Source organism: Centruroides sculpturatus, unplaced genomic scaffold (assembly GCF_000671375.1).
Source record: "Centruroides sculpturatus isolate CEXI.00-Female unplaced genomic scaffold, Cexi_2.0 scaffold1422, whole genome shotgun sequence".
Taxonomy (NCBI): Eukaryota; Metazoa; Arthropoda; class Arachnida; order Scorpiones; family Buthidae; genus Centruroides; species Centruroides sculpturatus.
The window spans coordinates 159,220-182,709 of record NW_019385720.1 but is presented as its reverse complement, the minus strand read 5'-3'; the positions used below and the strand labels follow the sequence as shown (position 1 = coordinate 182,709).

At 31.5% G+C, this 23,490-nt stretch overlaps 1 protein-coding gene across 3 annotated transcripts in view; it reads right to left on the bottom strand.

Annotated features, from left to right (window-relative positions):
• Positions 1-1,884: 1,884 nt before the first annotated feature.
• The window catches only part of LOC111641520 (mitoferrin-2-like), a 35,467-nt gene continuing 13,861 nt past the window's right edge, over positions 1,885-23,490 (bottom strand). For 2 of the 3 annotated variants that reach the window (XM_023387689.1, XM_023387690.1), the window contains exons 2-5: positions 12,359-12,584; positions 11,779-11,835; positions 9,376-9,728; positions 1,885-2,403 (exon numbers count right to left, since the gene is read on the bottom strand). In XM_023387689.1, coding sequence (XP_023243457.1) covers positions 2,224-2,403; positions 9,376-9,728; positions 11,779-11,835; positions 12,359-12,584 — 816 coding nt within the window. In that variant the 3' untranslated portion in view covers positions 1,885-2,223. Of the gene's footprint in view, positions 2,757-9,375; positions 9,729-11,778; positions 11,836-12,358; positions 12,585-23,490 lie in introns of all 3 variants that reach the window. The other variant, XM_023387691.1, reaches the window with a different exon arrangement.

Below are 23,490 nucleotides of genomic sequence, written 5' to 3'. Positions count from 1 at the left end.
GTAATTCGGAAACACGTGACTCTATAATAAACCAATAAGATTACAGTAGCTTGATTTTGACTACTTCTGTGAGTTTACCGACGGTTTACATTCTACTTCAGAGTTTTTACGGAATTTTAACTACAGTTGTCCCTCTATAGTCCGACGTTTTTTAATCCGACATGCTCAGTAGTCCGACGCACCTCCCGTCAAGGTACCCGTCCCCGTTACGTGTCTGCTTGCACAGAAGCATGTCGCGATGTGAATCTCCCCATCCAATTCTTACTCGATGACACACATTTCGTGTGTTTTATGTGAGCAGTTCTGTTCGAACAGTTGGAGTAGAGAATATTGTAAGTTACTGCTAGCAAAACAATGCGAAATATGTAATTATTTTCGGTAATCCGGACACTTTTGGTAATCTGACACACCTTTGGTCCCATACCTGTCGGATTATCAAGGGACAACTGTACTTTTCTTATTAAAATGGCAAGCACTTTCTTTTCGGCAATGAATAAAATAAAGAGGCGATCATTTTGATACAGCTGGCGAGAATACACGAAAAGATAAAATCTTCGATAAAACATTCGTGAGCTGAATAAACTCGATCAATCTCGATTCTGTAAAAGTATCAATCCTCTTACTTTCCACCATGATGAACTATTTTCAATGTTGTCATCGTATGACGTGGCACAACGCATTTGCTGATTGGATGCGCGTTTGCAATCGGCGCGAGTAGAACCTTTTTGTTTCTAGTCGCGGCGGCTTTCGTAGTTAGTTTACTAGTTAACTAGAACAGCCGTCGCGGTTGCAGTTGCTGCGCGGCTGGAAATCTCATGGTGTGACCACGGCTTTAAACGACCTCGCGGAAGGCATTTCCCCCTCGCGTATCCAGAGAAGGCAACGGAGAACCCTGGTACCAATAGCGTGCGGTGACATTTAATGATAGGGAAGCTGTGCTGGCCCTGGATAGAATCATTATTGGAAGCATTATACGATATTTTTGGTGTGTAGCACTCACGAGCTAAATCGCGAGGTTGGTGTTCTGTAAAGTGCATGCGCGAATGCCTGTAATTTGGCTGCTTTACACGATTAAAATATTTTGTCCGTAGAAGCTATTCCGTATTCGACGATACAGCGCTTCCATTGGGAATATGCATATACGAATTTATATTCGAATATACAATAGAAATGTTATCATTTTTTTTCACATGTAGTATTTGTAATACGATACTTAATTTCATTGTATTTTGAGCTTTTATTGCTTAATTAATTAATGTTAAGTTTATGAATATTAATTTTAAGCTTTGTAACTATAAATTTCATACAATTTTAAATAAAAAAAATGAAAATATCAAGTAGGCTATTTATTAGATGATAAAAATGTATATGAAGTGACAAATTTCAATAATTTGTCAAAGTAGAATTTCAATTAGGCATAAATGCTTAACATATGTAACATATTCATTTTTAATATAGTAAAAATCTAAAGTAAGAAAATGTTCTTTATTTTGTGAAATATGTTTCAATGAGTAAAAAATTGTTGTTATATTAAAGAAAATACAAAAATACCACTTCAAAGCATTTTGCCAGTTTTTATTTTATATTTATAAAATTTAATAATTTAATTATTTTACAATAATTTTCAATTTTTCTAATTTGAAATTAAATTTCTATTCAATTTGACATGGATATCAATTTAACTTGAAAATTTCAATTTTTCAAACTGAAATATTCATTTTGATATTTATGTCAATTTTTAACAACTTTGTCCAACATTTTCAATCTAAACAATATATTTATATATCTATAAAGCATTTACAATAAAATACATAAATTTTTGTCACTTAAATCTGTCAATTATTTCTCTGGTGATTAATGCCAAAATTATTTTTCGTGTTATCCTTTCCACCACATTATGTATTTTATGACGATTTCTATTAAGAGTCACTTCGATAAGTATTATTGATGATATTGACACATTAAATTGGCAAATAATTAAATAAAATTTTAAAAATTGGCAAGAATCATTATTGAATTGTTTTCTTGTAGTAAATACCCAAAACACAGTTTATTTCTAACTGTAATGAAGAATATAACTTTTCCAAATCAAAGTTTATATCAATAGAAATTTTCTACTGACAAATTTTTAGTGACAAATATATGATAGCGATAATTGTTTTAGATACACACATTTTAATTTTGTAGTAATTTTTTGATTACTATCATGTAATTTTGATAAAATTAAACTGAATGATGCAATTCCGAGGTGTGCCAATGTCTCTGTTTTTTTTGTAGTACGTATTTGAAAAACTCGTAAACGGACCAAGCGATTGCCGTAGATGGCATCTGGTATATTATGCGGGCTTGTAGACCTCTAAAATACCCCGTCGGTCCGCTTATTCTGTACACGGTTACGGCTGCCTCCATCAACCCATTGATATGTGATTGCTTTGAAACAATAAATGTCCTTCCGTCTTGGGTGTTTAGAAGTGTCTTACAGACGTCTAAAGGTGTGGTCACGGCCGCTGCAAATGCACCTGCTACAGCACCAGAGACTACGTGTGCTTTAGGATTGTACGTCCTTTCGCGATTTGTTGTGTCTTGCATGAATTCATACGCCATAAAATGAATGCTTTGGAAAGGTACATTCATCGTCAGTTGAGTGGTATAACTTCTGTAGAACGCTTTGGCTCCTTCCACTTTCCAAACTCTGTGAACACAGTCGAGACACGATTTGTATGGGCTGTTATACATCTGCATTCGTTGTTTCACCACTGTAATAATTTTACAATTAATTCGTGTAATATCTTAACTTATCGTAAAACTTTTAAATTTGAAAACACACTAAACTATTTTTGAAAAACTCAGTGAGCTGAAATATTAATCTGACATTAACAGCTTACCATTTGCTCCAATCTCTGATGTTTAATTACCTCCAACAACATTGAAGAAAGAATTCCAAATAAAATAATCTTCAAAATCATCTTTCAGCTCTGAGATTTTAGCATTCAAAAAAGAAATTTCATATGCTTAATTAAGAAAAATACATTTTCAATTTTTTAAACTTTTAGAGTAGGATCATTCTTCCAAATATATATATTACAACAAAAATTAGTTGCTGAATTTTATGATAGTCAATAGTAAACAATTAAACTGAAATTTGTCAAAACAAAAAGTTCAATATATTAAATTTTTAAAATTAGTAATTTAATTTTTGAATATTCAAAATTAACTTACTATTAAGATTTTAACATGGATTATAAATTAATAGATTACACCAATTTTTTGTTAAATAAGATAACTTATTAAGTACATACCACAAGAAATTTTTCTAACACTTTTCTCATCTTTTGTAAGGATTTTGTTTTACAGAGTGAAATAGAAGAAACATTTTTGAATGTATAATGTGGTAGTTACAGAGTATCAAATAAAATACTACAAGAATTGTTAAGGGTCTTTGTGCCTATTTTATGTAGCTGAATTTTAATGTAAACAACAACTACAATATACATATGAAAGACCGTACATTGAACTTTTTTCAACACAGTCTCCCAAGTTGTCTAGGTACTTGACTTGTTCCAATGTAGTACCAATTTTCATAAACCATAAACCAGTGCAAAAGAAAACAGATGGTTGCCAATGCAGCCACACACATACTGTTTTTTCAAGCCTCATTCATCAAAATGGCACCCCTGAGACTTTTTTGAGACTACCAAAATTGTGTTAGAAGGGGCCAAATCGGGAATACGATGGATGACAATGTATGGCCCTAGACCAAGAAGCATGTCATTGATGAGCGCAACTGTCTGTGCATGTCAAGGAGGAGGATAATTTTGTTGGCATGGAGAGACATGTACGGCTGCATTCCTTGTATTGTTGTTCTCAGATGTTTCAAAGTTTCTTTGTATAGATTGCTATCAAGAAAGACAGTCAATTTCAAACATTCTGTCAGGAATCCCAAAAGAGAGAGAATCACGTTTTTCATGGAGGAAGTGTTTTGAACTTTTTTGGTGTAGGAAAACCAATATGCTTCTAGACCATGCTTTGACACTTAGTTTCAGATGTGTAATGACAGATTATGAACTCATTACCTGTCACAATGTCATTGAGAAACCATTCTCCTTCCTTCCAGTAACGCTGCAAATTTTTAAGGCAGCAGTCCAACCTTTATTGTCATCATTCAACATTTTTGGGGTCTGTCTGATGATACTTTGTAACCAAAACTCTTCAATACTGCTATGTTATAGATAGTACAGACATTAATGTTTACTTCTTCTGATATGTCATAGATGGTAAGACTACAATCTTCCCATTAATAATCTCATCAATATGTTTAGAGTCACTGAAGTGTGTAGCCAGAATCTTTGTCACAAACATTTTTTGTCTCAAAATTCTTTGCATCATCACTGTACAGTTCTTAGTGAAAAAGCATCTTCACCACATGCAGACAGCACTTGCTTGTGAATTTCAATGAAATTTTGACCTTGAGACCAAAAAACCTGATAACTCTTTGCTGTTCATCTACTATGGATGATTCCAAAATAGCAGCCATTGTTTAACTGATATTTTGTGGCATTCACTTACACCATCCAGTCTGAAAATAGTTAAGAGCTTGCTTGTTTGTATGTATATTCTGTTTTTTTTTTATCTGTAGTCAAACTTTCAGCTGAAAAAAATCAGCACAATAACTTTCTTAACAACCCTTATATATACAATTTATGAAATGCATTATTATAGTATTCATATTATGATTTACAAAATCAACGACCTAAAGTATTATTTTAAATAATCCTTATAGTCTTTATACATAATCCTCCATAGAAAGTTTTTGATTATATTTTATAATTAACTAAAATTGAACAAGGTTGGTCAAGTCAACCTGATAGAATACTCAACAAAAGTGAGTCAAATATTAATTTTGTTTAAAATAAATTTTATAAATTCTTGAAATCAAGTAGTTGTTCAGAAAAATTTTTCATTGAATATACAGTAAGGGATGTGGTTTATAGATTCCAGAGGAACCAGGTAGTTTTTACTACAGCTTACAGTGACCATAAATGAAAATGTCCAGTTCCCTTTTGCACACGTGCATGGATGTGTGCAATGAATGGCTTGAACAGAACTTAGGTAACGAAAGTGAATTGTCTCATTGCACATGCGTATGTACATGCACAATAAATAGAATGTCTGACAGACACACAAAAGTCCTAACATAAGCACTTCACTACTATATTGGAGCAAGCTAATTATTCCATTATAATAAACAAATTACAATTAGCAAAATATTTTATTTCACTATTATAAAAATTGGTTATTATAAAAATGAAATGTAAAAATGTTAAGTAAAATGCTGAAAACTGTCAATCATTGATATTATAGTTTTATTCATTAGTCAGAAAACTTTTTTGAAATCACTTGTATACATTTAAGTAATCTAACTTTGTTACCAGAGCTGTAAGTTGAAGTCAGAAGCAAATTTGTTACTACAGGAGTCTGAGTTGGTAAAAATAGAATGACCCCTGTTTGTTTTTATTATGTACTTTATATTAAGCTCCTAACAAGGACATTAACCTCCTACCTTATCTTGTAGGAGCCTCCTGTAATGTAAGATCTTTTTCGATAATTCTCTACTTCATGAACTTTGCATTTCAACTACTTACTGTTGATTTTCTTTTCAGAAATTTATATTCAAATATATTGTGTTAGCTAATTCTAAGTTTTTATTGTCAAAATACCCATACAAAATGTTTTTTTTTTTTTTTAAACTCTTTCTGCCCCAAGGGCACTAAGAGGGCATACTTTGCAAGCCCATTATGGACTCGACCAGCCCACAATAGGGTGACCGGGTGGTGAGGGACAGAGCCAACATATCTGATTGGACAGACCACTTGAAAAATTCCTGAAAAATTCCTGACCCCTGGTCCCCCGAGGTGGTAGGCTGCCGCCTTGATCGCTCGGCCTGGACGTTGATACAAAATGGTTAAGAAGACTTGGGTTAGATCTAGGGAAATATTGGAAAACACTTTACTATAATCACAGATGAATAACAGTTTGGATTTGTGTGTGGGGGGGGGTGATGATAGTGGTGATAATAAAAAAAAGACACTTTTTTTGTAGAAAAGGGCTGGCAGAATTACAATTTAATAAAAAGTAAAACATCTGGATACGAGTCCAATTTTTCTTGCCATGTCTAATCACCAGAAACAACTATTTCCATTGCAGAGACAACCTTTCTTTAGAGGCTATGCCTCTGCACAAATATGTAAAACAGTTTAAAATGTTTATATTTTTAATTGTGTTGGGATTGTCACCTGTGGACATTTTAAACTGTTTTACATATTTGTGCAGAGGCATAGCCTCTAAAGAAAGGTTGTCTTTGCAATGGAAATAGTTGTTTCTGGTGATTAGACAGGGCAAGAAAAATTGGACTCGTATCCAGATGTTTTACTTTTTATTAAAAAATAAAAAAATAAAAAGACTCCTGAAAAAAGTATTTTCAAATTTCTGTGTATATCCTGTCTACTTAGACTTTGTTATAGTCTAAGTAGGCAGGATATACACAGAGATTTATAAGAATATGGACATGGATGTAAAAAAGAAGGAATAAGTACTTTCAATTTTGATAGAAATGCCTGATGTTTCATTTGGTAGCAATAAAATACCATTCTGGGTTAATATAATCAAAGTATATTTCAAATTTTTATTTAGAGGCAGCAGTCAAAGTTAGAGTCAAGCCTAAAATTCTGATAGTCAAAATAGGGAACTTGGTATACTGACTCCACAACCCTGTTTAATGTTGAATGCTATAATATTGTTACAGAACTCAACATAATCTTTCATTTTTGTTGTGCAGTGTTATATGAGACAATGCAATGCTTATTGTATCACATTGTCACATACAATGAAATGCACCCATCTAAAATTACTTGAAACTAGTTTCATTGTGCAGTGATGAAAAAATAACAGAATATAAAGAATGGTATTTTTATAAAAATAAAATTTATTTTAAATTTTTCCTTGTGTCAAGCTGATTCAAAGCAACAGTCACAAGCCACAATGCCCAACATTTTCTTGCAATAGAAACTATATATGAACAGTCATATAGTATATCTTAGATTCCAGCATTTTTTCTCAAAAGTATTTTTGCACTGAAAAAAGTGTCAACTGCATGTCATCCTAGTTGAGAATAGAAATTGTCTTTATCTTTGTTTTCAGGTGAAGATAAAAATATTTTGTTTTGACTTAGATCTCTCTCTGCTAATCAGAAACTTCACCAGTACAATAAGTCCTATTAATAAACAAGGTCCAATATATACACAGAAATGTACAATTTTAACACTTATACCATTCAATATTCTCTTAGTCTTAACTGTATAATTTCTATTATTATAACAACAGATATTGAATTGAATCTTCATTATATCACTAAATCTGGGAATTAAAGGGAAAAAAAGCAATACAGTTATAAATATAGTAACTATTTTAGATTTACACTAAAAATTTATGCCAGTTAAATGAACAAGGTGGTATAGTGTTAATCAACTGCTCTAGGAACCAGGGATCAAGTCTGGGCAGGTTGTAAAATCCCAAGAATTTTTCAGTGGGTGGTCTGTTCCAGATACAGTGGAACCCCGGTTAACGAACTTAATCCGTTCCACGACTCCGTTCGTTAACCGAATTGTTCGTTAACCGAAGCAATTTTTCCTATAGAAATCAATGCAAATGCAAATAATCCGTTCTAGAAATTTTTGTGATTTTATTTGTAATATACAGTAATTTTCTTTGATGAAAATGTAAGAAAACGTAGTATCTATCGTAACGATATACGAATCATGTTTGTTGTTCGTTATCGTTACTAATCGTAACGATAACGAACAACAAACATGTAAACTTTGTTTAATAAAATAGCACTGTACATACCTTCGTTTGTTGTAGTTGGTGGCAGAAAAGTGGAGATGTACGAACCAACGCTTAGAAGGGGAATCCCCACCAAAAAATAACGGGTAGCACTTCATTGGAAGATTCTTCCAGTCAAAGTCTCTTTTGGTTAAAAAAAACCCACCAGTGGCTAAATGGTCTTTGCACCTTGAACACGGGGGAGTTCGTTCGTGGGTTCGCACCTCATTCAAACGGGCTGGCCACGTGAAGTTTTCCGGGTTTTCTCCACGTCTGTAATGCCTTAATAGGGGCCAGTTTCCCTTAAAAACACCTCCCAGAAGGCATTCCCCTAGGCAGATCGCCTTTCCGTAAGGAACAAGAAATTGATCTAAAGTTGATTGTCTTACTATTAATATTTTAATCAAAATTTTTCTCAAATGCGATAGCGCATTGTCGTTTATATTGCGTTGTCGTTTTCTATTGCCACTATGACTTTTTTTTTCTTGGATGCCATATTGATTAAATATATAAATCACAAAACTGAAAAAAGAAGCATAGCACAAACACTCGGAAAAGCAATGCTTAACTCGCGCATGGCTAACACCAACTAAAATTTGACACAAAATACCGTTACGTTCGTTATCCGAATTTTGTTCGTTATCCGAGACAAATTTTTTGCAAAATAAAAGTTCGTTAACCGATTTGGTCGTTAACCAGGATGTTCGTTAACCGGGGTTCCACTGTATGTTGGAAACCCATCCTTTACCATCAATCTGCCCCATTGTGGGCCTAGTCATAATAGGTATGATTAAAAAGGCCTTCTTAGTGCCCTGCCCAAAGGACAGAGTTAAAAAAAGTGGCATACCAAAATATAAGTAAAAAAATATATATACATAGCCTGACAACTGACAGTGTTGATGAAATGTATTATGACCACAGTGACCAAACTGCAATCCCACATATTTATATAATTCATTTTTTTATAAACTTGGTACATGACTATTATGTAGTATAATATATACTCTTAACTTTCATTTGCCTGTTCAAGGTTAAGTTGCAAGTTACGCTTACAACTTAACCTTAGATAAAAGCTAAGAGTATGTTTAAAACTGAAGCAGTTAAACAAACGTTATAAAATATCTAGCTAGTTATAATGGACCAATAAAGTAATAATGATAACTATAGTATTTTAACTGTATATAATATAAAAATACCATTCCAATGAGGATGTGGATCTTGTGTATTTCTAGGATAAGTGATATTTAGCTTCTACCATGACAAGGTTTAGATATCTCTTTATTATAACAATTTTTCATTATTAATGTATATTAGGCTTACAAAGATTTAAAAATCAAAACTAGAACTGGAGTCATTGTTGTGTGTACCAAATAACAATTCTGGTTTAAATTTTGATATCATATTTTGTGTCATCAAATAATATCTTTAAAATCAAAATATTTAATAATTGAAAAATGCAGATTAATTTTATCATTTGGCTTTTGTGAAATCCGCTGCCTCCATCAACCCATTGATATGTGATTGCTTTGAAACAATAAATGTCCTTCCGTCTTGGGTGTTTAGAAGTGTCTTACAGACGTCTAAAGGTGTGGTCACGGCCGCTGCAAATGCACCTGCTACAGCACCAGAGACTACGTGTGCTTTAGGATTGTACGTCCTTTCGCGATTTGTTGTGTCTTGCATGAATTCATACGCCATAAAATGAATGCTTTGGAAAGGTACATTCATCGTCAGTTGAGTGGTATAACTTCTGTAGAACGCTTTGGCTCCTTCCACTTTCCAAACTCTGTGAACACAGTCGAGACACGATTTGTATGGGCTGTTATACATCTGCATTCGTTGTTTCACCACTGTAATAATTTTACAATTAATTCGTGTAATATCTTAACTTATCGTAAAACTTTTAAATTTGAAAACACACTAAACTATTTTTGAAAAACTCAGTGAGCTGAAATATTAATCTGACATTAACAGCTTACCATTTGCTCCAATCTCTGATGTTTAATTACCTCCAACAACATTGAAGAAAGAATTCCAAATAAAATAATCTTCAAAATCATCTTTCAGCTCTGAGATTTTAGCATTCAAAAAAGAAATTTCATATGCTTAATTAAGAAAAATACATTTTCAATTTTTTAAACTTTTAGAGTAGGATCATTCTTCCAAATATATATATTACAACAAAAATTAGTTGCTGAATTTTATGATAGTCAATAGTAAACAATTAAACTGAAATTTGTCAAAACAAAAAGTTCAATATATTAAATTTTTAAAATTAGTAATTTAATTTTTGAATATTCAAAATTAACTTACTATTAAGATTTTAACATGGATTATAAATTAATAGNTGCGCTCTCGTCGGATTCCACTAAGCTGGAAAATGACTGAACAACGTGAGCAGCGATATTACATCAAATTTTGCCAAAAACCTTGGCGATACCCAAGCGTAAACCATTCGCAAGATTCAGCAGGCTTTCGGGGACGATCCTCGAGGCCAAAAAAAGCGCGGCAGCTCCGCAGAAATATCAAAGGTCATGTTGACAGTTTTTTCGACTCTCGTGGGGTGGTGTGTCGTGAGTACGCACCACAAGGCCAAACCATCGCAAAAGGAGTACCTACCAGGAGGTCCTTCGTCATCTTTCCGATACAGTGCGACGCAAACGACCGGATCTGTGGTCGATCAAAACTTAGCAGCTCCATCATGATAACGCATCCGCCCATTCTGTGCGTCTGATTCAGGCTTTAGTCGCCAAACATAACACTCCTGTGGTTCGTCATGCTCCGTACTTTCCGTACATGGCTCCGTGTGACTTTTGGCTATTTCCCAAGCTGAAAATGCCGCTAAAAGGAACCCGAATTTAGTCGAGAGAAGACATCGTGCGGAATCCGACGGACCGGCTGATGGCCATTCCAAAAGATGTGTTCCAGCAGTGTTTCCAGCAATGGCAGGAATACTGGGAGAAGTGTATACACTACCAAGGAGACTACTTTGAAGGGGATTAGGGTTTTGTACCTCAAAATCAATAAATTTATTTTTGCCGACCAAAGGTCCGATACTTTTTGAACAGACCTCGTATGAGCATGCTAAAGTCTTATTTGCATAGAAATGGGATAAAAGCTTTTTGTTTCCTATGGTAAACTAAATCAAAAATAGTAAATCCAAAAATGATTCCTTACAATAGATTCTTCAAATATAGTAATCATTAACTTTTGAACTAATGAAGATCTAATATAGAAAATTTTACAATTTTTGAACAATGTAAGTTATTTATTTTATAACAAGACTAGCACCAATATATTTTAGATAAAATACCAGTATGAATGAAATTTACATGAATGTTTGATTTATGATAACACTAAGATAATTGCAATTATTTAATATCTTTGGATTAAAATAAAAAAGCTAAGTGTTAACTTCCTGAATCTTTTAATTTTTAATGTTTCCACCCATATAAGAAAAATTCATGTATTTATAAGCTAAAATAAACAAATTGTCCATTTTTGCAGCAACCACATTGAGATCATTGCTGCCAAAAGTAAAATCAACACATTTCTTGACAAGTTGATGATTAGTTTTGAAATTAGAGTTGTTTTATTCATAACTATTCTTGTACTACAACTGTATAATTCTAAGTTTCCAATATTTTCAAAGATTAAAAAAATTAATAATTGCTTGATATTTAAAAAATGTTCTTTGGTGGATTCAGAATCAAATGTTTAATAAACAAACATAGATAAAAATTAAGATTATTATTGTTTACATTAGAAAAAAATTTATATATATAAAATGTTTTTTAATATATATGTTTTAATATAATGTTTACATGACCTTATTTTATCAAAAATTAAATCTAAGAACATAAATAGGTTAAATTATTTTAAAATAAATAAAATTCTTACTTTCCACTGGGTTCATTACTGCATCATGAAGAAGAGTTGCAAAACATCCAGCAGCACCTAAAAATAGGAAATTAATAGAATTTTAATTTTTTTTATTAACAACAGTTTAGATATTTGACATATAATAAAATTTATATTTATTTTGAATAATAAAATTTATAATATTTAAGGTCTAAAAACACTGATTTTTGAAAATTAAAAAACTGAATAAACTTAACATTTCATTTTGAATTATTTTAAATCACAAATAAAAATAATGAATTTCTCATAACAGATTATATAACACTACAAATGATTTAGAATAATTACTATCACTTTCTTCTAACCTAACATCCCTAAATTTTAGCCAGAACTGAAAAAACAATTTAATTATGAGTAATTTTTTTGTTTATTTAATCAACCCAATAGAATTGAAAAATTCTGTTGGGTTGATTAAATAAACAAAAAAATTAATTTAAGTAAATTAAAAAATATTGAATAATAAAAACTACTAAATCATTACAATATTATTTAAAAAAATACATATCTAATATTAAAATCCTGTAAATACAAATTAAATGTAATTCAAAATCAAATTTACCATGAGCAAGATGACTATGAGAATTTCTTTCATTTTTATTAAAAACATATTTCATCTTTTCATAACAAGAAAAATAAAGAGCATGTGCTGGTCCTGCACCCACAATTACAACATTCATTCCACGGATTGGACGTAATATACCTTCAAATCGAACCATTTTATATAAGGCTTCCGGAACATTTTTATAAACGGCATGAGGATTCGGTTTCAGGCTCTGCATTCGTGTCTAGAATTTATTTAAAAAAAGAAAAACTAAGTCTAGAAATTAAGAACAGCTAAAAAAAAATTTAAAAATCAAATTTTTAAAGTTTAATTACTTAGAAGCAAGATTTGATGAATTGACATATAATGATTATGTGAGAAATACTATAGTTAGTATTCAGATCAATATACTATGTAATTTAATGGAACTTACTGGTAAGCAGAAGTGGAGGAGGCCCACTCCAAGTCAAACACAAATTAATTTAAATTACAAGTCTGACATGATACATAATTTAGATATAGAGAGAAAAAATGCTAATTCATTCAAAAATCAAGAAGTATAACCAAAGAAATGTGGCACTGTTCATCTTACATCTTTATAGTATTAAATAAATTATTTCCATTAATATAAGTTAGTTCTCTTAATTATATATATATATATATTACATTATTATAAAATAAACTATATTATAGTTAATAATATCCTTTCATAGTTCAGAATATGCTGTGATCATAAGGTTGGATGAAGGACATTGTACTGAGTGACAAATATGTGACACTTATGTGAAGTAAAGTGCATGTCACTTGATGCACTGTAGAACTGTTAATCAATAGAAAGACCTCACACTTCAGTTTTTGGTTTCACTCCAGAAACCAGTCCTTAAAAATTGTTGCTGTTATCCAAGAATTTATATTAAAACAAAGTTGGGCTGCAATTTTTAATCCTATTTTATTTAAAAAAAAATCACAACTTCTGGTCTGGATCAAAGTTATGTGATTTTTAATATAGTTAATAGAGGCCAGAGGATGTGAGCTTTCCATTTTCATCTATCTAACTATTCTTGAGATTAAGGAAGGACAGATGGATGACAGAGAGAAGTTATAGGTCTGCAATTTGAAAGCTAGCCTAATAAGCAACTAGTAATGCTCTCATTCCCTTAAAACTACAAGGCTTTTTACTTTTTCCAATTACTATCATGTCCTCTTCCTCTCCTGCTGTGCTTACACAACATGACTTACTCTTTGGAAATCTTACAGCTGTCTGCCAATTATTTTTTAACAAATGGTCCATTTAGACATAGCAAGGAAATAAAGGCCAATTTCATCAGCATTATAAACATTGAAAAATTAAAATTCAAAAAGAAGCTAAAGCCACTCTTCCATCAACCAATATTTCACTGAAGAGAAATCTGCATATTTTTCTTCTCTATATGTCCATTTGTAAACAATGTTTTTGTTTTTTTTCCCAGCAAGAAAATCATCTATCAATTGCTGTAAAATTTTCTTTGCCCATTTTTAGCAAACTCTTTGGCTTTCTGACAAATGAGTGGACTTTTAATTGGCAAACCTTTCTCTTTGTTCTTCCATAAATTAAAACTTTAAAGCTGTTTCTACCCCCAATTTTTCCTCAATATTGCCTTTTAGTTTCATTGTTCTTGTTAGATTGTGCTGCTTTTGTTCTTCAGAAGTGAGCACAATAAAAGCTGTGAGATTGAAATCTTTTTCCGGTTCATTTTTGGGAGAATAATAATAATATTTTAAAAACCTTCAATTTATCATTCAAAGATAGATCATTATGTCTTCTGTTGGGCATTTTATCCATGATACAGAACAATAAAAATTGAATTGAATACAGAATGTGCATAGACCTTGAGAATTGTCAAAAAAAACTTGCCTTGTATAAAATACAATGGTATGAGATAAGGCTGCAGAATCTTTTATACTGTAAATGTACTACTCCAAATATGTGTACACATAGTAATTGCCTGATAAATATAGTGTGATTGTCTTGACAATGTCCAAATTGCAACTTGTCTACAATTTCAGATTTTCCCCACATTTTGTCATTTGTGTAAACAACTGTTTTCTCAGGAAAAGGACTAACAACAGTGTGCAGACTGACTATAGATGTCACAATAGCTTATGCTGGAATCACCAATATATAAGTTGTCATTTAATGTAATCAGTTTACAATTAGTTTTGCATAGAAATGTCACAAATGTTTTGGAACTTTAAAAAGTGATCATAATAAGAGGCTGATAACTATAAACGTAATTTTAATAAGTAGCATCCATTGTAATTGAAAATCAAAAAGCCTAATCTTCTCACTCTTCCTCTGTATATTATAAAAAGATCACTATGTATGCAAATACAAATTGATGTCTACAGAAATTAAGACTTACTTTTGTACCTTCATATTCTAAATTTGCTAAATTGTAATTGTTTCTTTAATCATTTGTAATATTCCCCCATAACAGAAATTGTTCTCTATTGTTAACACTAACTTATATTATATTATTTTGTAATTGTAATAATAAATAATATTTTATTTAACTTGTAAAAAAAAAAATATTATAAAAAGAATAAATATAAGATTAAAATACAAAACAACATTTTATATTATTTATAGACACATCAGTTAGTATAACAGCAAACCAGTTATGATCAATCAGTTAATTATTCAATAATTTTCAATCAGATTTATCATAAAACTATAAAAATAAGATTCAAGGGCACAAGTATAAATATATCAATTAATCATGGACATATCAAAGCCCTACATCATAATATTAGTGGCTGTAGTGGAAGGTCTAACTGATTTATAAATAAAAATTCAAAAATATGAAATAAGGTTCTGCTTTATGGAAGAGGAAGTGTTCAAACTGTGTGAAAAACAAATAATATTTGTTATAATGTGGATAAGGAGTGCTAAAATTCTTCCTTTCTTTTCTCTGTAAACTTTCAGACTTTCAAGTGAATTTGAAAATCTTGAAATAGCACTTTTAACATCCAAAAATTTCAGTTGACAGTGACTATTTGTTTAGATTACTGTTACATGTGCATTTCGAAACATATACTTCTGTACCCTCTTCAATGATATTTCTGCATAAGAAGTCAGTATATTATATATCATACATTATTCATATTTTAAAACAATAATGGAGTCAGTACTCACATATTAAAAAATAATAGTTCCAAACAATTTTTAAAATTCATATACAGTGGGTGATTGGTTAACGAACAGATCGGATAACGAACACCCACAGAACAAACACAAGAAGACATAAAATAATGAATACCGATTGGTCTTCCCTTGTCTTCGGGCAACAATTCGAAACTTTTCGGAGTGTGGGAGACATTGACATCAACGCTCAAACCGACATATACCGATCGGATAGTATTCCTCCAAACTTTGAAACTCTCCCTTGTAATTCCAGCCTTTTATTTTTCTGACAAAACAATTATTTTACGTATTCGTGAGACTGTCGGGTAAGCACTTGTTAAGTTTTACGTCTGTTTCTTTTTGAAAGGTGAGAGTATAATAGCAAAGGTAGAGAGTGGGCAGAAGATGCCTAATGTTACTGGGTAATATGGCGCGAACAGGTCTACAGTAGGCCACAGTTCAATCTTATTTAAGAAAAATACTGTATAATCAAGAAGACTCAAGCAGCTAAAAAAGTAACAAAAATCACATCTGAGAAATAAAGAATATCAAAGAGTTCATAATGGAACCTGAAACGGATCTGACAACAGAAGAATGCCAAGAACTCTTGAATGAAGAACACCAAGAAACTCGGCGAGATATATTTTCTTCTGAAAAACAGGATTAATGCTGATATCTGTCATTAAAGATTCTTTGAAGAAGTGGGAGAATGTCAGAACAACAATCTTAGAATGGCATCCAAACCAGGTTGAGGCTTGGGGATTTCTACAATTGCAATGCTATTAATTACTTATGAAAAATCCTGAAGAAGAGAGAAAAGCAATCGACATTAGACAGATTCTTTAACACCCACAAATGAAAAAAACAGAAAAAACATGACCAATAAAAACGCAAGACTGTGTATGTATGTATTTTTATCTATATATATAAAAATGAATGTATGTGTGTCTGTGTGTCCTTCATGCATTACCACACCGTTTATCCGATTGCCGTGAAACTTTGGGAAGTTGTTTAATATACTCCAGCGAAGGTTTGTGGTGTAGTACGATTGCCATGAAGCTTTGGGAAGTTTTTTATAATACACTCCCACGAAGGTTTCTGGCATTTACCCTACGATAGATGGCACGCGTTTACACGAGCATTCGAGCACAGTGTGTTCGATCGATTTCAAATTGTGAAGACCATTTCCCCCCTCCAAAAAATATCTCTATATATGCATTTATTATTTACGATATTTGTTATAATTTTTGTTTAATCACTTTATTTCAACTTTTTTTTGCTAATTACGTAATCGCTCGAACTTTGTTAAAGCCTTAACTGTATCATGAACAACAACCGAAGTTGTAGAAGGAAATTCGCCTATTTTACCGATCTAGGGATCCCCCTTTTCCAAATTTTAATATCAACTCAAAATAATTTAAAAAGACAAATTACAATAAAACGGTTTATTATCCAACTATCAGAAATTTCACAACACGCCAAGGAAGAGAGGAAGGAGCAATTAAATAATCAAAATTATGAAGGATTAAAAAATATATATAAAAATGGGGAATATCGCACTTCTAACAATCTCTGCGAGTATGTGGGCTAAATTTAAAGAATCCGTGCTTCTCGCTTGGACAACTGTATGTGGCCAACTCACGCATCGGAAAACCTTTTGATTTATTCGTGTATGCACCAGATGGAAAAACAAAAAATATCGTGCATCCACAAAGCACTCCAATAAATAAATAAAATTGAAACGACACTTTGAAATGTTTTCCCGATGAAAATGAATAATAATAATAAGTTTCAATGAAAATGATAAAATGTAAATTTAATTTTATCATAACGAGTTTGCTTGAATTTCCTTTCTTCTGAGATCGCAGCAATGCGTGACGGGTAAGCTAGTTATTGGATATAAATAAACGTAGTAAGAAAGTATATATTTTTTATTTTTGGGGGTCTCCAGAACAAATTAATTAAATTCCCATTAAAGCCTATGGTAAATCGATAATCAGTTAACAAACAATTCAGATAGCGAACAAAGTCTTGGAACGGATTATGTTCGTTAACCAATCACCCACTGTTCTTCAAAGAACATAAATTAAAAAACATTCTAACAATAAAAATTTGATTAATCTATCAGAAGGTATCAATAAATTATGGTATGACATAATACAGAGTGTAAAGAAGCATCATTGTAATAAGTAAGCCCTAGATTTTTTGGATCAATAAAAGTGGAGTTTTGGATCCGAAATCGAATAAAAAAGATAGTGTTTTCAGATTTATTCTCAGAACAAGAAAATAATAAAAATAAAACACAATTATCAAATTTTTTTCAATTATCTGTTTATCAATGAATGCAGTATACATACTATACTGTTGATACTATATGCTGTTTGAAGATGACCATGTACATACAAAGAATCTATTAATATTTTCTTCTGTCAGATTGTGTTGACGATCAGTGAGAATGTTTTTATACAATGAAAAATGTCTCTCAGCCTTGATGATAGTCACAGGACTGTTTTTCAGCAAAGGTACATTGGCAAGCCCTACATGCTCAGGAATCTCCAATGATTTTCTGTCTAGACAGCTATTAATTTGGCGAAGCACAGAAAAACTACTGTTCTTCTCAAAAAGCACCCTTAGCTTCATGCAAAGTTTGTCACCAGGAAGGTTTTGTAAAGAATCCTCTGCTGTTTGAAAAATTTTTAGAGATTCTTCAAATGACAACCCTCTTGCTTCTAATGCTTCAATGATATCTAGAAAATTTAACAAATGGGTGTGAATATGAACTAGAGAAGCAGTTAAATGTGGATTCTCTAAAGCTTTCTTAACATCCAAAATGAAAGAACTTTCTGATTCATTCAGTTCATTGATAAAATTTTGAAAGTCACATAAACGTTCCTCATAGAATACTGCTGCTTTTATCCACGTGCCCCATTTTGTGACTATGGGAGAGGGTGGCAAAGGAGTATCTGGCAGATGTTCATGATATATAGCAGCTCACATTGGTGCCTTTGCAAGTAGTTTCTCGGCGGAACAAACAAAGGCATTTACATCTTTAAAATATAAATGAACTTGTTCGGCCAGAAGATGTAAAGCATGATTCAAGCAAGTTACATGAATCAGATTATATAAAGAAGGCTATAAAATGAATGCAGCAGCCTTCATGTATACCGCGCTATAATGTCTATAAGCATGATGAGAACTTTTTCAGTATTCTGGAGAAATTTATCTTGCTACAATAATGTTAGACCTTCCTGAACAAATCTTGCTATCGCCTCTGCATTTGTCCTCTCCAGAAATCTGCATAAAAAGAAGATAAATTTTAGCGGAGTCTTTTCTGTCAAGTTTTCCAACATTATTGAAGCAATATATCATCCACATGAGTCTGTAGTTTCATCTACAGCAAACCATATAGCATTGTCACTAATTTCTTTGTGGATTTCTTCAAGCACTTTCTGGTGAACACGTGGAAGATAATTCTTCCACAGTGAGATTCTGCTTTGTGTATTTTTCTAAGTACTTCCTGAGCAAGGGATGCTTCAGTTTATGCAATTCTATATTACATCCTATAGAGGTTCTTGTTGTATCTGAGAAAAATATATTTCCTTGATCTGAGATTCCATTTTTGTGAGGAACATCTGGGATGTTCAATCCTGTCAACATGCTGCTTGCATGTGTCTTGCAGAATGCACATGATCCTCAAAATGTGATTTCTTCTTGCACACAAATGCATTTTGACATACTTGGCAGAATCCTTTTGTGCCATCTCGGCTAACTTTGCTCCCTTCACCCACTTCAGCAAAAGTTCATACACAAAACTTTTATGCTTACTCATTAAATTTCCTAGTCTGTAACCAAATATAAAAGCTCAAGACTGTACATACTTCTGCACTTCACACTGTTGCCAGGTCTTAGGAAATGCCACCAATAATTTATTTAAAAAGTAGCCAAAAAGTTACTGAATAAAATTAAATTAGTTCAAAAGATAGTTAAGATGCTAATAATTTTTATTTTTGTCAATTATAAAAAAAAACCTAATTTGTCATAATGTAATTCAACCTGGCAATATCATTTACAAAATGATGTCCAAAGGTGTCTGCTTTTGTTCTGAAATCCGAAATGGTTTTTTTGGTACGTATAATGGCATCAAGGACCGCATACATGACAGTATTTTTCCAAAAATTATGAATGTATTGCAAGATCTGGGACTAGTAATAAGATAGTAAAATATTTTTCTACTTGCATGAAATATCTGTAAAATGGTTTATAGTATGAAATAAAAACTTACATTCAATGTTTACTATGTTTATTATAGGGTTATTGAACAAAATTAAATATTAAATTAAATATGAATATTGTTTTTACATAATATATATTTAACAATACGAATAAAGAAGTTGTTTTTAACAAGTTTTTTAAAGTATATGATCTGGATATTAGGGTTTCTCAAACGGGATCCTGGTTGATTTTTTAACCTGGGAAATCCCGCAAATTTCTTAAAAATTCACTTTTTTTCTTATTTTCTGTTAAGGTTGAGGAATTTTGCAAATAGAAAGCATAATTAACTCATTCATTGTCAGAATACATTTGTATTTATTAATTTTAAACCTACCTATTAGTTTTTTTAAATTTTTGCTCGTTATAGCATGTCACAAATGGTCAATAATCAATATATAGCTTATTTGTGGCAGGACTATAAAAATTCTTTACTTGTCGGAACCTGTAATATCTGGAATAATTGTGCTTACGCTGTCTTGAGTTTTAACCATGCCCAGTAGCTTCAATAAATGCCTGACGCCAGATTGTGCAAATTGGGCAAGGATACAAACGAGTACAAAGTCTGCAAGTATGAAGTTTTTCTTCATAAACCTGATTATTAAAGCCAAATGAATTGCCGAATTATCGAGCTCTAAGCTTGATGCCGCTATTAAAGCAGCCAAGGTAGACAAATCAAGAATACTAGAGAGCGAAAGAAGTACTACAATCTCGAAAACGAACTCGAAATCTTCCAGGCTACAGGTGAAAAAACACATAATATCTGTCTTCTCTTAAATGCATTAAACACTATTCCAATCACATCAATTGAATCGGAAAGGGCATTCTCGGTGGCAAGACTTTTCATTACTAAAATAAGAATTAGAGTGAGTTATCGGAGTATTGACCATCTTTGCTTTTTAAAATCTTATAAAAGTTTGCAATATTTTGTATTATATTTTATTTAAAAAACGAAAATTACCTTCTAAATTAGAAGTTCATTTTTTTAATTTTTAACTCAATTCAAAACATTTTTTTTGTTGTTGTTGTATGCAGTTTCCAGCAAACTTTAATTAATTTTTTTCTATTTGTGAAAATTTCTACATTATTTAAAGGTAATTTTTATTATAGGCCTATAGATCTTACACAGCATTATTAATATGATTTTGGAGGTTACAGAACTTTAAAATTACTTTAAAAAATAGAAAATAATTATATCATTTGATTTCAAGATATTTTGTATACCTTAAAAATAATTAATTCTATCCCGGGATTCTGGGAAACAATTCACTTTTATCCTGGGATCCGGGACAAGCAAAAGACCGGGAAATGAGAAACCCTACTGGATATATATGAATTTTAAAAATTGCTTGAAACTAATACTTTTTAATATGTAAGTACTGATTCCATTATTGTTTTAAAATATGAATAATGTATGATATGCAATATACTGACTTCTTATATAGAAATATCACTGAAGAGGAAATGGAAGTATACAATGTTCCGAAATTAACATGTAACAGTAAATTAAGCAAATAAAGTCATCATCATGTAAAACCTTTGAAAGTAGGAAGTGCTATTTTGAATTCTAACTCACCTGAAAGTTTACAGAAAAAAGTTAATTGAAATACAAATATTTATCTATTACATTTTTAAAAAAATTATTGTTTTAACTTTCTTTAATGGGAATTGTCCTACTGTTAATTTAAATTTTAAAACTAGCCAACATTCCTGTATAGCAATCTCTAATTTCTGAATAATAGTGTGTTCATTATTCATGTATTCGCTTTCTAATAATGTGTTCATTTCTACTTCATTTTGCCAAATATTCAGCTAAGCGCTTCTACCTTTCACTCAAAACTGCATCTCTCTTGGCATTTTTTAATTACGAAATCAAACAGGTAGTATGAAATTGTGAGAATTAAACCCAATTATTATTTTAATTTCTGGGCCATTATATTTTATTTGAGATTTTTGTATTTTGGGGAGTTGGTTCTGTTCAAAGGGTGAAAAACCCACACCCTCCATTCAAAATTAATCTCCATTTAAAAACTGATAGCTTTGCCCCATGCTTATTGTTTACAGTGGGTACAAGTTGAAAAAAAATGGCATCTACAATTGGCATCTACTATTTGGTAAATTAAAAATGGTCATTAAATCATTGTCATAGGATAATTTAGTCAATTTAATATTAATAATATATTTTGTCAAATATTGTATGGAAAAATTGACAGTAAGAGAACAGCAAAACAATATAAATGAGCAAAAACAATTGTTAGCAAGTATGTAGCAAAGCAATGACATTAGAAATGTGATGACACATTTGGCATTTTGTGTTTTAAAGACTGCAAAAGGAGAGGACACCAAATGTGATAAATAAGTGGTTGTTGGTTTAGGAAAAGTTTGCATTTGTAAGAAATATTTAAATTAGAAGTTAAGCATTTGTTCTTTGAAATAATTAGTAATATTGGGTTGTTCAGGAAGTAATTTTGTTTTTTACCACCAGAGGAATTAGTTGTATTTTTACCTGCCAACTTCATTCTAAATGGTATTATCATTATATATTTTGACAGCTGGCATTTTAAGGCTTATTTATAAAAACTTTTGTTGATTCTTTGCAATTGTTTTTTTTAGTGTCCCATCAAATATGGAAAATCAAAAGCAGCACATTTTGCTGTTTTATTACTGAAAAGGTAAGAATGCTGTTCAAGCATAAAAAAATTGTGTGATGTGTACAGAGACGATGTGCTGACATAATGACAGTGCTAAAACTAGTTTGCAAAATTTCCTTCTGGTAATTTCGATATTGAATATGCACCACATTCTGGAAGGCCAGTTGAAGAAGACAAAATAAAGATATTGATTAAAGCAAACCACCGAATAACAACACAAGAAATCGCTAAAAAGTTAAATTTGTTGAATTCAACTGTTTATGATCATTTGAAATGATTTGGTTTTGTTTCAAAGCTCGATATATAGGTTCCACATGTTCTTAAAGAAAGATATTTGTTCTGCTGCATTGGCATCTGTGATTTGCTTCTCAAATGTCAAATTATCCATTTTTGAATCAAATCATAAGTGGCAATGAAAAATGGATTGCTTACAATAATGTCAAACAAAAACAGTGGAGTAGAAGAGATGAGCCAGCTCAAAGCACTTTGAAAATTGATATTCATCAAAAAAAGTGATGCTCTCTGTTTGGTGGGATTTTATGGGAATTGTTTTCTTTTTTTCTTTCTTTTTTTTTTTTGAGCTTCTACCAGACAATTCCAAATTGATTCAAAAGTGTATTGCCATCAACTGGACAAATTGAGCGAGACCATCAAACAGAAAAGGCCAGAATTGATCAACAGAAAAGGTGTGGTGTTTTACCATGATAATGCCAGACCTCACACAAATTTGGTAACTCGCAAGAAGCTGTTACAGCTTGGATGAGATGTGCTACCACACCTACCATATTCGCCAGATCAGGCACCCTCAGATTATTATTTTTTCCGGTCTTTACAAAATTTTTTAAATGGTAAAAAATTAACTTCAAATGAGGATGTCAAAAATAACTTGGAATAGCTTTTTGTAATCAAAGGTCAGAATTTATGAGCATGGAATCATGCTACTACCAGAAAGATAGCAAAAAGGTATTGGACCAAAACAGTCAATATATATTTCAATAAAATATTTATATATTATAAGAAAATTGTTTTTTTCCACGGAAAAAAACGAAATTACTTTCCGAACAACC